The sequence below is a fragment of the Anastrepha ludens genome, chromosome 3 (genome assembly GCF_028408465.1).
Source record: "Anastrepha ludens isolate Willacy chromosome 3, idAnaLude1.1, whole genome shotgun sequence".
In the NCBI taxonomy this organism is placed as follows: Eukaryota; Metazoa; Arthropoda; class Insecta; order Diptera; family Tephritidae; genus Anastrepha; species Anastrepha ludens.
The window spans coordinates 133,231,307-133,247,677 of NC_071499.1; the positions used below are offsets into that span (position 1 = coordinate 133,231,307).

Here is a 16,371-nt window from a genome sequence, read left to right on the forward strand (position 1 = left end):
CCTCAAGGATAGAAAAGAACTCTAAAATTTTTGTGTCAATCGGTTCGGCGGTTCTTGAGTTATAAGATTACCAAGGAAATGTAATATATAACGACAACTTGAAATAACCCAGGATCAGCAGTGTGGTTAAGAATTTCAGCTGATATAAGGCTATCGATTTGATCCGGAGTTATTTTATGTACCAGCCAAATTAGTATATGCGCGTGCGGCAATCCCCTTTTCTGCCATTCGATGGAGTACATATGGCAACGCACCTCCCCAAATACATATAATTTCACAATTAAATCCAGAAGTGCTTTACATTTTTGCCGAAATGGATACTCATGTGGTTCAAACACATCCTAGGGTTATCCAGGCCCACGTTTTGGTCTATATCTCGAGACCCTAGTTACGGAGGGGCATTAAAAATACTCTATACTATAGAATCATCAGCAGCTTCCATTTGCTACCCATATTGTACAAACACATCCTAGGGTTACCCGGGTCCACGTTTTGGATTATATCTCGAGGTACCCTAGTCACGGAATGGTATGAAAAATACTCTATACTATAGAAATCATCAACAGCTTCTATTTGCTACCCGTATTGTACGAACACATCCTTAAGTTATCGGGGTCCACATTTTGGGCGATATCTCGATACCCTACTTACGGAGGGGCATTAAAAATACTCTATACTATAGAATAATCAGCAGCTTCCATTTGCTACCCATATTGTACAAACATATCCTTAAGTTATCGGGGTCCACATTTTGGGCGATATCTCGAGACCCTAGTCACGGAGCGGCATCAAAAATACTCTATACTATAGAACCATCAGCAGCTTCCATTTGCTACCCATATTGTACAAACACATCCTAGGGTTACCCGTGTCCACGTTTTGGATTATATCTCGAGACCCTAGTCACGGAACGGTATGAAAAATACTCTATACTATAGAAATCATCAACAGCTTCCATTTGCTACCCATATTGTACGAACGCATCCTTAAGTTATCGGGGTCCACATTTTGGGCGATATCTCGAGACCCTAGTCACGGAGCGGCATCAAAAATATTCTATACTATAGAATCATCAGCAGCTTCCATTTGCTACCCATATTGTACAAACACATCCTAGGGTTACCCGGGTCCACGTTTTGGATTATATCTCGAGACCCTAGTCACGGAACGGTATGAAAAATACTCTATACTATAGAAATCATCAACAGCTATCATTTGCTACCCATATTGTACGAACACATCCTTAAGTTATCGGGGTCCACATTTTGGGCGATATCTCGAGACCCTAGTCACGGAGCGGCATCAAAAATACTCTATACTATAGAATCATCAACAGCTTCCATTTCCTACCCATATTGTACAAACATCCACGTTTTGGATTATATCTCGAGACCCTAGTCACGGAACGGTATGAAAAATACTCTATACTATAGAAATCATCAACAGCCCCCATTTGCTACCCATATTGTACGAACACATCCTTAAGTTATTAGGGTCCACATTTTGGGCGATATCTCGAGACCCTAGTCACGGAGCGGCATCAAAAATACTCTGTACTATAGAATCATCAACAGCTTCCATTTGCTACCCATATTGTACAAACACATCCTAGGGTTACCCGGGTTCACGTTTTGGCCTATTTCTCGAGACCCTGGTATCCGATTCTTAAAATTTTAAAACACAAACCATCTACTGAATAGTCCAAACAAAGCCTAAAAATTTGGTTTGGATAGGTTAGCCCGTTCTTGAGTTATAAGATTACCAAGGAAATGTAACTTCTTTTTATATATATATATTAGATTTCAATAAAAAAAAAAGAGGTTGTCTGTAAAGTCGGTTTACTGACGATAGTTTAACGTGACAACGTCATAAGAAAATATCGATGGAGTGGTTGCAATTTTCTAAACAAAATTTTAATTTTATTTGTTTGATAGATATTTTGTATGGATATAGAGGAGGAGGTAAATGGAATTGCAATGGAATAGGTCAAGTTACATTTACACAAACGTGAAAAATGACGAAACATTTAACAAACTCATGAAAGATATCTTCAATTTCGATTGTGCATCAGACGTTAATAAGTCAACAACACTTAGAGGCATCATCATCGATTTGACTTTCTCAAGACACATTACACTTGAAACACTCCCTTTCATTTCCTATTTTTCCTATCATCGTTTATTCTTAACAGAGAATTGGTTCGTTACCATGCACACAGGAAGAAGGCATATGCAAATACAAGTATGTGAATTTATATACAAATGCGCATATACATACATATATATGCTCACTCAAGTAGGACAGCGCCAGATGTCGAACGTTGCCGAACGCGGGGACCGATTGTGCTCTTTGTCGTTCGTTCCGCGCTCTCGCTTGCATTTCAAGCACATTAGCTTACATTTGCTTGCGTACGGAACAAATTCATATATTTGATATGTCCATATGACTTGTATGCATCTTTACATATAGATTTGTTCTTTTTGAAAATTGCGCGAAATTGTATATGTATATGCATGTTTATATACATATATTAGTATACAACATATCTTATAAGGTATGTGGTAAATATTACCATACATTTTTTCCTTCATATATAATAAAAAAAATTTATAATAATAACATTAAAACAACAGGTATTATTAACAAACTTGGTTTTATTTTAAGTTCTTCAAGTAAATCAAATTAATAATAATCAATAAGAAGGCATATGCAAATACAAATACGTGAATTTATATATGTACATATGCGCATATACATACATATATACGCTCACTTAAATAGGAGAGAGCAAGATGTCGAACGTTGCCTTTCGTTTGCTTTGTCGTTCGTTCCGCGCTTTCGCTTGCAGTTCATTCAAGGTAACGACAATAAGCAAGGTAACGACAAATGAGCAAGGTAACGGCAATGAGCAAGGTAACGACAAATGAGCAAGGTAACGATAAATAAGCAAGGTAACGACAAATGAGCAAGGTAACGACACATTTTTTCGTGCGTGCAGCCTGTTAAATCGAATTATAAGACATTATCACGTCAAAACAACAAATTATTTATTATTTAACCAGTTTGCATTTTTCATTCATATATTTAAGAAACTGTTGTCGAACGCTCTCTGCTTTACATGTAAGCGCGTGCTAGAATACATCCGAACCAGACGATGCTAAAGTATTAAATGTCAAAATGTCGCGGAAACATTTTTGCCCGTGTGTACGCGAATGAAACATCAAAAGAGAATTTCCAGTGTCTCCCTTCCAGATGTCTCTCGTGTAAATTGGGTCTATGGCGAACAACATAAATTTATGAACTATTATCGTAATTAGTGTCAGCTGTCTGACACCCTGTGAAAGCATTTTTAGCCACAAATGTTTGTGAAGAGAATTTAGATATTGAAAACACAAATAGTAAAAACTTAAAGATGTACTTAAACACATTAAAACCTCTCAATTAATATCCTTGACACATATTTTTTATTTTGCAATTACATTTTTTTATTTAAAAAGTTTCAGTCACTTGCATTATTCCTATTACTAACTAACACTAACACTATTCTAATGTTAGCGTAAAATGTTCCTAGGTGTAATAAAAATGAGCTTTAATTAACCGAACAAATATTTATTTATCATAATGCCATATGTTTAAAAATATATGTACGAATAAGTATCTTATTTGATAGGCAAAATTAGTTCGCAATCTTAAAACGTATGTATATAAAAAAAACAATTATTTACGCACGTGTAAACAATAGGTGGTATTCTTAAAGACGCACTCAAAAATTCCTCATTTTGATAAGATTGCGATGTTTTCAATGTTTATATCATATTAGGGAGATGAGTAGAGTAAAAGGGTAGCAGCTGTTAGAGAATAAAACTGGAAACGGCCATCGCTTTTGAAATTCCAAGAAGCTTCTAAGGAAACAGCTGACTGTATTCCATGCGCATGGAGAGGGTGAAATATAATATATTTATAACTACTTTAAACAAGCGACATACATACGTACTTTTTAAACAGAAATGTCTGTCAATGGCGAACGTTTTTAAAATTTGTGTTAAAGGCAGACACATGCGCATTTACATTTATCCTTTGCTTGTGTATTTTCTGTCATTCGTACCATAACTTCAAACAAAAAACATCAATAACAAAAGCAAAGTCCGTAGTATTGTGTCCATTGTATGATGTCATCAAAACATAGTAAATATATATGTAAGTATACAGGCACATACAAATACATATACATATGTGCATAAAAATAATCACCTTCCCTTCTTCACCAGAAAATCCTTAACAATACTCCAAAGCAACACTTTACGAATATAAATGAAAATATGTATATGTATGTATGTACATATATCTTTGTTGATATTTAAAATTACTTTCTCAATAAATTAATAAATTTAAGATACTTGCAAATATTTCCTACTATTGTACATGCAGTGCCAGATATTGATTGAAGGCTTCTGTTTTCCTTTAAAAATGCATATTTGTTAAATATCGACTTTTTGAATACTTGTACTTCAAAGAATGTCTTTTTTTGAGTTTGTGTGTATGTTAAACAAACCCATATTGGAAGAAGTAATGTCAGTCGCCCCGCTTTGGTGCACTCACTGCATTCGATTACTTAGAAAAAAAAACGTAACGGTCCTGCCCTATATACCGCAGTCATCAAACTTTATGTCATAGTGCGAGTTGATATACATATGTCCATACAATTATGCCTAATATACATATGTATATGGACTACACTATTTGCCTCTATTAAGAGGACAGATACCTGTAAAGGGCCATATTTTCCCTGATTTTCATTAAAATTATTTAAAATGAAGAAGTCAATATATTTTTCACATTAAAATAATATACAATATTTTTTTTTATTTTAATCATTTAAAATGACGGATGTACACTCAATTCTTCTAGGAAGGTCGCAGTGGGGCTTCTCAATCGGCGGGCATTGTAGCATCGGCGTCAGTGACCTGAATACAAAAAACCAAACATTTTTTTGTTTACTAATGTCATAATTTCTATATGAATTAACAATAAAAAAAAAAATAAGTTCACGGAATAAAATGCTTAAAAAAAAGGAGTTTTGGGGCGAATTTTCCTACTATTTTTGCTTCGATAAAATTATTTTTCGAAAAATTTTCGAATTGAAACACATAGAATTTAATATCGTAACTTGAAACACATAGAAATTAATATCATAAAAATGATATGTGCAACATTTCAGGGAGATCGATCAATAACTTTTCGAGTTATCGTGTATGCCAATTTGAAAAATATAGTTTTGAGAAAAAAAGCGCGTCTAAAGTTTGAATACAACGTAAATATACCTCTCCCAGCGCTCGAACGCAAAGAATAGAGTCGTCACGCTTGATGATCTATAATATAAGAAATACTTAAATTTACGTTCTAAAAATTTTTTGACATATTCTTAAAGGATTATATTAGCATTTATAAAAAAAAAAATTTTACAGGTATCTGTCGCCTTAATCAGCAACCATGTATTCTACGTAAGGTGACATTTCTATACTATTTAGAGGGTAAATACACATGAGCCACTAAAAAAACAAATGCCTAAACTCTGATGATTATGGCAGTACACTTGAAGCTTTTGTGGTTTGTTGCAAGATATGATGTTGGTTGCAATCCTTTATTCTTTTAGTAGTTGCTGGGGACTTTGCTTTGTATGTGGCCAAACTGTTGCCATCGCAACGTTGAAGGTGGAAAGCTCAATAGTACGGTGGAGCTATAAAAAGAATACTTGTGAACAATAGCGGCGACAGCCGCGATGTAGAGGTTAAGCGATATATCGATGCGGCAATGACTGTGACGTGCATTAAAAGAGGGTACAGAACAAATGTACTCGTTATACCAGCAAATTATATTTACATACATGCCTTTGCATTTCATTTTGTTAGCTTACGTATACCGCTTATACTTTCAGTTCATAGGTAATGCACAAAAATACTTCCCTTTTACTCAAATTACGTATATGCATTATAAGCCTGTCACAATGGGTCCGTTTCGTCTGTTGACAAACAGCAAAATAAATTATGTGCATTTGAGTCGAAGGCGCCACAAAATACTGTTTTTTACAACATTGCTTGTTTATTAGTTGGAGTCTTTAAAATTTTCGATTCGGCCTTAAAAATCGAAGTTCATTCGTTCTCTAGATTATGTATACGTCGTTCACAAAGATTATGTACACGTCGTGGCTCACCAGTCTCTAAAAAAGGGAGCTAAATACAAGGTACATATGTATGTATACTTGTCTACGAAGATTATTTTTGGTTTTGAATAATATGAGGTATTTATTTTGAAATTTCATGCCTCGGCTGAAATGAAGTGCAGTTGCATGGAAGTTTCGTTCTACTCCGATTTAATATTCGGCTTTCACTATCAAAAGCCACTGCACTTCCTTTTTCCTGCACCCGCTACGCTTTAAATGCTCTTATGAATGGGAACTTTATGTGAGTGTGTGTGTTACGCATCGCAACTCTTCCTTCACCTCTACTACAGCCAAGCATGCTGTGCTGAGAACGAGTTTGGTGTTGTTTTTAAATACATTTCCTTTTCCTTGTACATTTTTATTTGTGTTTCTATTTTTTATATTCATATAAAAGTGAGTCAGTTGCATGTGACGACTTTATTGTCTGACGTCTTCATAATCTTCTGCCAAAATTTGACGAAAAATGGTCGACGGTTCGATAAAAACTGAACGCAAAATAAAACGAAGTAGTTCGGTTTCCGTTCGGGTGTCCTAATGACCGAGTATAAAAGGGTTGGTGCAGGCATGCAAACAACAACGAGTAGGGTCAATGAGTGGCCGCTAAAGGCAGATTGTATGCTTTCCGTGCTGTGTGGCGAATGGCGCGTGGTGCATGGTGTGTAGAGTATGGCGTGTGGCATGCAACGTATTTCTTGGGCGCCAACATATTGCTTCGTCAAATACCAGCACACAATCAAAAATTTTTTCGTGTTTTTGTGTCAAACTTAACGAAATACAGACTTTAATGGTATTCACTACAAGTCCAAGACGACAGTTTAAGCGAACCACAGAGACGAACGGATTTCGGGTGAAAAGCAGCGCTTGCAACACTAACTAACTGTTCACTTCCCTAAGTCAATACATAGAAAATATACTATAAGGATTTTTATTTTCCAACTGGCTAAAAAGTAAAATTTAATAGCTGCAAACATTAAACCTTTCCTGATTCGGTTCGTATTAATTAGGAAACGAATATTTTTAAATAAAAACTACGATTTTTCGTGCAAACCTTGTGAAATAAAAAAAAAAATAGAAAATTTTAAATCGTTAAAAAAGAGTGTGCATCTCTATAAAAAGTGATTTTTAATCAAAAAATTTCTTAATAATATATGACACAACTGAAAATTTGTATGGGAAAAATTTTACTTTCGATTTTTTCTATCCGGGGTTATGTATCTAGCAAAGCGGTGTGAGCACGAAGCAAACGAAGAAGTTTAGGTGAAGTGGGTAGAAAGAGGGCGTGAGTTTAAATGAAGAAAAGGCAACGATGGCCTACCCGCGCAAGAAAAAAGCATGCAAAGCACAAGGATATAGAGCTATACCACCACCCATAATAGCAATGTATTTTGTGTATGTATGAGTGTCCTCTTTTGAATATATGCACACAACGTGTGTAAGTGAGTACGTGTGGATACATAAGAGTGCATGTATGTGTATTCACGAGTCACTTATGTCAGCAGCCCGAACACATTGCCATTAGTAAAACTGGTTGTCACTCGTGCTTTTTTTAATAACAAGAAGGACGAAGTTTCATGAATGCAGGACGAAGGGCAAAGTGCCCACTATAAGCAAACCTTAAGCCTTTTCAGTATACATATATCTTCTAAAATGGTTAACTTTATGTACATGCTTTCAAAAATTTCTTTTTAAAACATGTACAATTTATTCATATATTTATTGTACTATCAACGGTGTTAACTTAATTTGTGGTTTTAAGGTCGATTTCAACGAGTACTTTTAAATTTTCTTATGCCACATCGTTATATATAATATTCAGGACTTTGCTGATTCATTACTTCATCGCACTAATGTGCATTTGTTTTTGCTAGTTATTTTTTCTCGTTCGCCTTGTCACCAACGATGTCATTGTTGCCAACGCTGCCATATTTGGCACTGCTGTTGCTACCGCTGAGGCGGATGGTTGTTTAAAAGCTGTCTCGGTCCGCTTCGTTATTAATGCGATCCTTATATTATTGAGAAAACATTCGCATACAAGTGAAAAGTAACATAAATACTTACTATATTGGGCAGTGTGTCGATTTCTGCGCCTGTAACAATGACTATATTGTAAATAGTATCATTACTGGTAAATGTGCTTTTTCATTGCAATAGCGAGAACTTTTCCTTACAATAATGTGAACGTAAAGGAGAATGCGGTCAATAGGGCATACCTTTCTGAGACGAGAGTCAGTTTTCAGCTGGTAAACTTTTTACATAATTAAAATACATGCACAAAATAACTACATACAACATACATTTAACCTTATGTATTTCGAATGGAGAAAAATTAAATCAACAACAAGATATATTCATTACTAGGCCTACACAGAATGTGATGAAAATCGATATTTGTGATCTGATTGAATATTTCAGTTTCTGTGGCTTTTAAAGTAAGTCGTTTCGGACTGAATGCTGAAATTACTTGTGCGCAATACACAAATAAAGAAATGTCTAAAATAATTCCAGTTTAGTCTGGGCTTACGTCATATACTTGTACGTATGTATGTTATGTATATAGCAAGAGTTGTAGATAGTTATTCATAGCTTTTTTAATTGAAATTAGTATTTTGTGTCTGTCTACATATGCGTAATTTCTCTATCCAATTTGTACATATCAAGTTTGCTAAACGCACTCATTGTCTTGTATTTAATTTCTTCGATACATGTGTCGGAGAAAAAGTAGCATCCCCACTCTCATGTTTTCATTCTCGCAGCAAAAGCTCTTATAGTATTTAAGTTTTTTCCTTTACAAACAATTTAGACGTCTTTGCAAAAAAAGGTGTAGGTGTTTATGTATGCATATATCTTTAATCACTATCAATTTTATTTGGGTATATACATAGATTCAGTGAAATAATGAAATAGCAGAATAAGAAATTTCATAACAAAGTCTGGCAAATCTAAAATTACCTCAGATCATTAGAGAACTTCTCGTGCAACCAATTATTTATATTCACTGGCAAGTCAATTTTCCCAGTCCCAATCTTTCTTTTCTTTCTCAATTTTATTCTCTTTGCATGTGGGGCAAAGTCATTGGGAGGTATCTATAAACAGCTGGTTAGAACCTTGAAGCGAGAGAAGAGTAACAGTGAAAAGTGTGATTGGTGAGAATATAAGATTGTGAGATAAATTGGAAGTTTATTAAACGTTGGAAAGAGTATTGGAATGATAATAAGGAAAACCCATCGCAACACATTGCATAAAAGTTTGAGATTTGTTGTAAGTTGTAAATAATATAAAGACTTCGCCTCGATGACTACCACAACTCCAAATGCTTTTAAACACATCACATAAACTCATTGAATGTACGCATGTGACAGTAATCAATAAAAATTGGTGAAATAAAAAATGAGCGGCGCGAATTTATTTAACAAATGCTGCATACATTTATATGTATATTTTTGTGAGTTATAACACTTTGTTCCAGCATGAAATTTGTGCACTTGTGTATAAACGTCGAAAATATTTGAAGTTAATCTGTGTTCTATTTTCATATAAGAATCCAGAAAGAGGCTATGCTATAATTCTTTAAACTTTTAAATGTTGTGTAAAAAGGCTAAATTTAAGAAGTATCACAGATTTATATTACATACATATATGCTTGTTCTTAAACCCCGATATCAATTAGCAAAAAATGTAAGCCACCCAGGGGAAAGTTATGCAAATAATGGCGCAAATGAAGTATCTCAGCTCAATAACAAATCACTAAAATGAAATGTGAAAGATTAGAAAAAACGAAAGGAAATCCCAAATAATTAAAAGTGATAAATCAATTAATATATATGTATATAGTTATAAATTGAATGGTAATAAAAACACAACAAAATATTTTAACATCACCGAAAGGCGTAATACACGAAAGTTATTTCACAACAAGGAGAATAAACGCTCGTAACAGCAGTAGCAACAGCAGCAACAAAATTAAAACAGAAAAACATTTTAAAATGTTACCAACGACAACGGAGTTTTAATTGGTCGCAATTCGACTTCATTTCTCTCGAGTCGAAAATTATAAAAGCATTTCCGCTTTTCTTTCGCTAATATTATTAATACACTCTTTTTTCGGTAAGCCAATGCGTATAATGTCAAGTGTAAACAGTTTCCAACAGTAAGGGAGCATTTAGTACAAATATTATACGCAGCATATTCATATATAAGCACCACATTCATTGTCTCGACCTGCAGAAGAATAATAGGCCAATCTAAGCGAACAAATCACATCAAGGATAATCCCAGCAACGTGGTCTCAACAAGCAAAAGGAAAGCCAAAAACAATTGTTTCTGCTAAAATCAAAGGTAGATATACCCCTTCAAATTTACTTATTATTTTGATATTTGTATTCCAAGTTGATTCTCAAACAAAATTTCTTATCGAAGTATAATCTGCGGTTTACATGGCATTTAAAACATAAAAGTTTTAAAAATAAAGATTTTCATAATAAATTCAGAGCAACAAATAATTGCTTTTACATTTTTGCTTTCATTTATTCCTTTGTATGCTTATTTATTTTACTGGAAAAATTTCCAATTTACTGGAACTGATATATTATACAGGTGTATGAAAGTAAACATAAACTCTCATACACATTTATACAAGCCGGAATTTTAACAGTCAACTCTCATTGAACAACAGGCATCCTCTCACGTTTCGTTAAGTTTTCGGACTGCCGCGAATTTAGCATGACAAAGCAATTGAAAAAAATAGAGAGAAAATCTTGATAAAAACAAACGAATCTCTTTCCCATACAAAGCTTTTTTTATTTATTTAAAGTTTTTATAATTGTGTCTCATTTTGCAATAGTAAAGTATAAAAACCATAAATCTTTATTTGTACTTTGTTTGTGTGACGCCTTTCAGTTTTTACCGATTTACAACTTTTTTCTTTCTTAATTAACAATGATGCAAAGCACTTGAAACGGTCACGGAAGCTTATTAAATTATGTAAAAAATATTAATCGGAATATTTTCAAAGTTTGTGTAAAGCTAAAGTGGAACAAACTAATATTTTATTTGAATATATTGCGTTTTTTTTTGTACCAAATTTTCTAATTGCAGATTTATAAAAGCGGAGGGCGCTAGTTGAAGATGGCGCCTCGGATATAGCTGTAATCCAAAGCTAAATCGCGACATCCATGTGCCTCATGTAAGAATTTCTGGTTAAATATTAATTTATATGTTTTTATGAAATTAAACTAATTTTGGTAGGCCTTGGAAATCTGAGGCTCTCATCGCTGGCCGTATAGACAATGACAGAAGATTCCGACTCGATATCTGAGGAAGAACGTAGCTTGTTCCGTCCCTTTACCCGCGAATCATTGATTCAAATTGAAAAACGCATAGCCGCTGAACATGAAAAACAGAAGGAGTTTGAAAGAAAGAGAGCCGAGGGCGAGGTGGTAAATACTTTAATTTGATTTGAGTTGTACAATTTTAATATAATTGTAAATTATTGCCGTCTAAATATTTGTAAATTTAGTATTTTATGTCTGAATACTTGGAATACTATCCTTTAAGTACTTAATTAGATCCCGTCTTATATATACTTCCGTCTACTTACAAACGAAAACTTGCAAATCTGTAGCAGTTAGTACCCTAATCCCCCTGTTTACATACAAACTTTTGTTCCATTACCCATAAAACAATTTATGCTTCACCTCTTTGTCTCAGTTAACTTTCGTTCCATCAACGCCTAGATCACGTTTACCATTACATAGTATTGTGTGTTCGTCACTATTTCTTCGCATTTTGTGAAAACGTCCACAATGTTCTCAAAACATTACCTAAAGCCACAAAAGGCTTGTATGAAATGATTTGCTGTAATTATTCCAGATGCGAAAAACCTTAGTAATAGAACAACTGACAGACATATATACATGATCATTGTATGTATATATGTGTTTGCGTTAACCTTGCATACTTTCACAAATTTTAAAATATTTGTAGAAAAAAGCGGAAGTATTAACTAGATGTTTTCATTATCATAAGCTTCCTGTTTTATTATTTAATCAAACGTGGCACAATATGGATTTTCGTAAATTTCTGATGCTTGCATTGAATTTTAAAATGTTCGAAAATATTTAACAAGGCTTCTCTGTATATTTAACTATATTATACAATACATTTTCTATTTGAGTGTTCTAACATTTTTTCTACTAATCACCTACTAATACATACTAGTAATATAAATGTACGTGTAGTATAAATGTATAAAACCGTTTCTTGTAATATAAAATTACCCTATCCCATGTCGTATCATACTATATAATTTAGAATTTAAATCCTACAATACAAGCCTATGTACCTTATTCTCTCCATAAGCCGCCTTATTTTTGTAATAATTATTAGTTAATAGCTAACAAATAATAATTTGGTAATTCTTTACTAACACGTAATATCATAATATTGAATCAAAAATATCCATGTAAATACATGCATAAGTGTATTTGATACTTCATACAATTATGATTTATTATGCGTTTATAAGAAAAATTTCATTTTCATTCAACTCTTCTTTTTATCTTAATCGTTATATGTTTGCATTTTAATACGCAACATCTCTCGAATGTTTTCAACATTTCTTTCATTTATTTTAATTAATATACAATATGTATGTATTTAGTATATATTTGAACATCTATCGTTGCTTATGTGTTTCAGCTATTAGCTTCAGCATCATTTTACGTTAAATTGTATATTGTTTCGGTCAATAGGAAGAAGCTTATTTTACTTAGACTTTATTGTTTCATAATAACTTTATTTTGTATCTTACGAAGATATTGTATATTGTATTTCTTAACATCCTCATTAGTTAAATTGTTGCCGTACATACATAATTAATATAGGTGTGTAAATGACTTTATTATAAACTGTACTATATTTAAGTTTTTCCAAAAATATCACATCATACTTATACATCCATATGACTATTTCACAATTAAAAATTTATAGGACATTTAGAATAGAATAAATCATTATTTAATATCGGAGTTGCAGATTTCGCTTTCACTTAAGTCCTTGTAAGCAATTGTTCCATAATTCATTTTCAAAATTTAGTACCGATCACTTTGTTCGATAAAGTAACCAAACACCAATATAATAAACTTATAATACGAATTGTTTATTAGTTTAGTATCATTATAAACAATAAAAGGATGGTGGTGAAAGTTATACATATCGTTTTGTTTCTATCTCTCTTTTTCTCTATCTTTTTCTTCCTAAAATTATAAACAAATAAACTTTCCCTATTTTTATGTACATTTTATTTTTCGGGGTTCCCTAATGTCTCTAATAAAAAAAACATAATTAAAATGCTACGTTATTGATGTCGGCCACATACATTATCGAAACGCCATCGCTTCCAAATAAATCACCATCGCGTGGCTGAGCATCTGCCTGCAATTTTTTTTTAATATATTTTCCATAACTGTATGCATACTATTAATTTTCAAATATAATTAAAAATATCGTAAAAATCTTCATTCAGCCGCAATATGGTCGCAAGAAAAAACAAAAAGAAGTAAGACTTTCCAAAAATAGCGAATCTACAATTTTATTAAAGCAGCTTCTTTGATCTATTCTACTTTATTCTTACATACATACATCTAAGCACTTTATTACCTACTCAGATAAGCTTTAATTTAATTTTTATTTACAATCTTAAAATGAAATGATCTTTAAAATGAGCTTTTAAATAGTTTAGTCTTCTGAAACTAATTTCAATCCGATACTTTCGTGTTCACCCTGTTTCACTATCACCTAATTAAGGGAGTTTTGTAACAGATATAACAAATATTATGCTTATACAAACATAGTCCCGATTTACACGAGGAGACATCTGGAAGGGAGACACTGGAAATTCTCTTTTGATGTTTCATTCGCGTACACACGGGCAAAAATGTTTCAGCGACATTTTGACATTTAATACTTTAGCATCGTCTGGTTCGGATGTATTCTAACACGCGCTTACATGTAAAGCAGAGAGCGTTCGACAACAGTTTCTTAAATATATGAATGAAAAATGCAAACTGGTTAAATAATAAATAATTTTTTGTTTTTATACTTGAATAAAAAAAATTAAATTAAAAATACTTGATATGTAAATAATTAACTTAAAATTAACCTGAGTATCTAGAAATGCAGGGAAAAATTAGAAATCAACGTAAACATGTCCCATAACTATTTTAAATTATACCTACATACTTTACTAGCAAAAATAATCGTGCATTTCCCAAGCAGCGTTCGGATGTTTGTCATCGTTGTTATCTTCCGTTTGATTGAAAACCAACACATAACTTAGAACTTTCTTCCACAAAAGAAGAGAACGAATGAAGCAACTGTCAAAAATTGCTTTAAGATAAGAAATACGAATAAGAAGAGCAAAGCGTGTCGCCGAGTACGGGAGACAAAATCCCTTCTCTCTTCCCCGACCGTCCTTCACCCTTGAACAAAATGTTTCCCTTCCAGATGTCTCCTCGTGTAAATCGGGTCATACATACATGCATGGCTTGAATACCACGGCTGTGATATTTCGTTTAAAAGCTCAATTATATCTTTTGTTCTAAATGCTTACATTTTAGTTACTTCGCTTTTAGTATGAACTAAAAACCTCACACCTTGCCTTTCATTCACTTTTCAAATTTTCTGAAGCTTAAATTGCCATACTGCTATTAATATTTGGATCCAAAATAAGTTTGTTTTTTGTTTTCAACTATTATTGGTGTTTCAATAATAGCAAGCCATGCATTTTGTACACAATCTCCTCCAAGGACTACTTACAAAAGCATGACTCCCAAAAATGTTCAGTTGCCGTACATCTTATATATGTATATGTTTTTTTATTATCCTTATGTTTTTAACTTGTAATCATTGTCTAAGTGTGAGTACATGCTACAATTGTTTTGAAGTATAATTGCATCACAAAACATATGTACGTATTTTTGGCAGTGATAAATTCTATACAATTCTATGAATGCTATTTAAATCCTTAAATTTTACCTTCATTATGCTATATGTGTATTTAATAGCTACATTCCAGAGCTTTAAACTTAATTGACGGTTAAATATTTTCATTTCACAAATAGACATGTTTAACACATACATACACATTTACATGCATTTATACTGACACGCGTACCATAATAATTGAACATTTTGCAAGAGGTCACATGGTTTAAATGCATGTGAAAGCAAATATATAACCTCAAATACATGTATATATTTACTCAAACACAAGTATTTACATTATGAGTTTATTCTCCCTTTTACTTCAGGATAAATGAGGGGGACAATTTTATAATTTGGCATCTAGATAGCACTCACTAAATTCATTGTCTTAGACATTGATATCTGATGGGACATCAAAATTTGAATACAACAAAACCAAACATTTTTACAAAAATAGGCTTGAGTTTATTACTCCTTAATTATAGTTTAATAGGAAATCAGGAGCAATTTTCTTTTGACCATACTACGCAGATGTCTGATGATTTGGTGTTGGGCTGTACATTTACCCTCGAAATTCCAGCCAAACATATGTACATATGTATGCATGTGTAATATAATACACATTACACATTATTATGTGCATACATATGTACCGAATGTATCGCTGGTACATATGTATCTGCATGCTTTCATATCCACACATAAGCTTATGTAAAATGGGTAATATTGCATTCACCAACAAGCCACATTAACGATTTTCATTTCTTTCGTTTGGGAAACTATAAGTAAAATTAACATAAAGGTAACATTTTGAGAAAACCCTAAAACCATAACGTCAATGAGTAAAAGGTAACTGTCAAATGCCATGCTATCTATATTAGTCATTATTTGTAGTGAATATAATTTTGTTGTACTATATATAGTATTGTCATCTTTTTTAATTTAATGACATGGACTGATTTAGGTTAGCAACTACAACCTTAACTGAAACTTATAGTTATAAGAAAACTATTGCTTGTAAATGTTACTGTCGCGTAGATATACCTGTGTAGATTTTTATTTTCATAAATTCCCACTCAAAAGACATATGTTTTAATAGATGTATAAAGTTGAATAACAAAACTGGGAACAAAACCTTTCCCTTTGGAAATACGAGCATATATGACTAT

At 32.8% G+C, this 16,371-nt stretch overlaps 1 protein-coding gene across 44 annotated transcripts in view; it reads left to right on the forward strand.

Annotated features, from left to right (window-relative positions):
• The first annotated feature begins 3,864 nt into the window (after positions 1-3,864).
• Positions 3,865-16,371, forward strand: part of LOC128859375 (sodium channel protein para) — a 65,858-nt gene continuing 53,351 nt past the window's right edge. For 16 of the 44 annotated variants that reach the window (XM_054096364.1, XM_054096377.1, XM_054096388.1 and 13 more), the window contains exons 1-4: positions 9,295-10,555; positions 11,315-11,402; positions 11,465-11,655; positions 13,743-13,775. In XM_054096364.1, coding sequence (XP_053952339.1) covers positions 11,506-11,655; positions 13,743-13,775 — 183 coding nt within the window. In that variant the 5' untranslated portion in view covers positions 9,295-10,555; positions 11,315-11,402; positions 11,465-11,505. Of the gene's footprint in view, positions 4,198-4,268; positions 4,332-7,053; positions 7,210-8,261; positions 8,461-9,294; positions 10,556-11,314; positions 11,403-11,464; positions 11,656-13,742; positions 13,776-16,371 lie in introns of those variants that run through there. The other 28 variants (XM_054096391.1, XM_054096383.1, XM_054096392.1 and 25 more) reach the window with 11 other exon arrangements.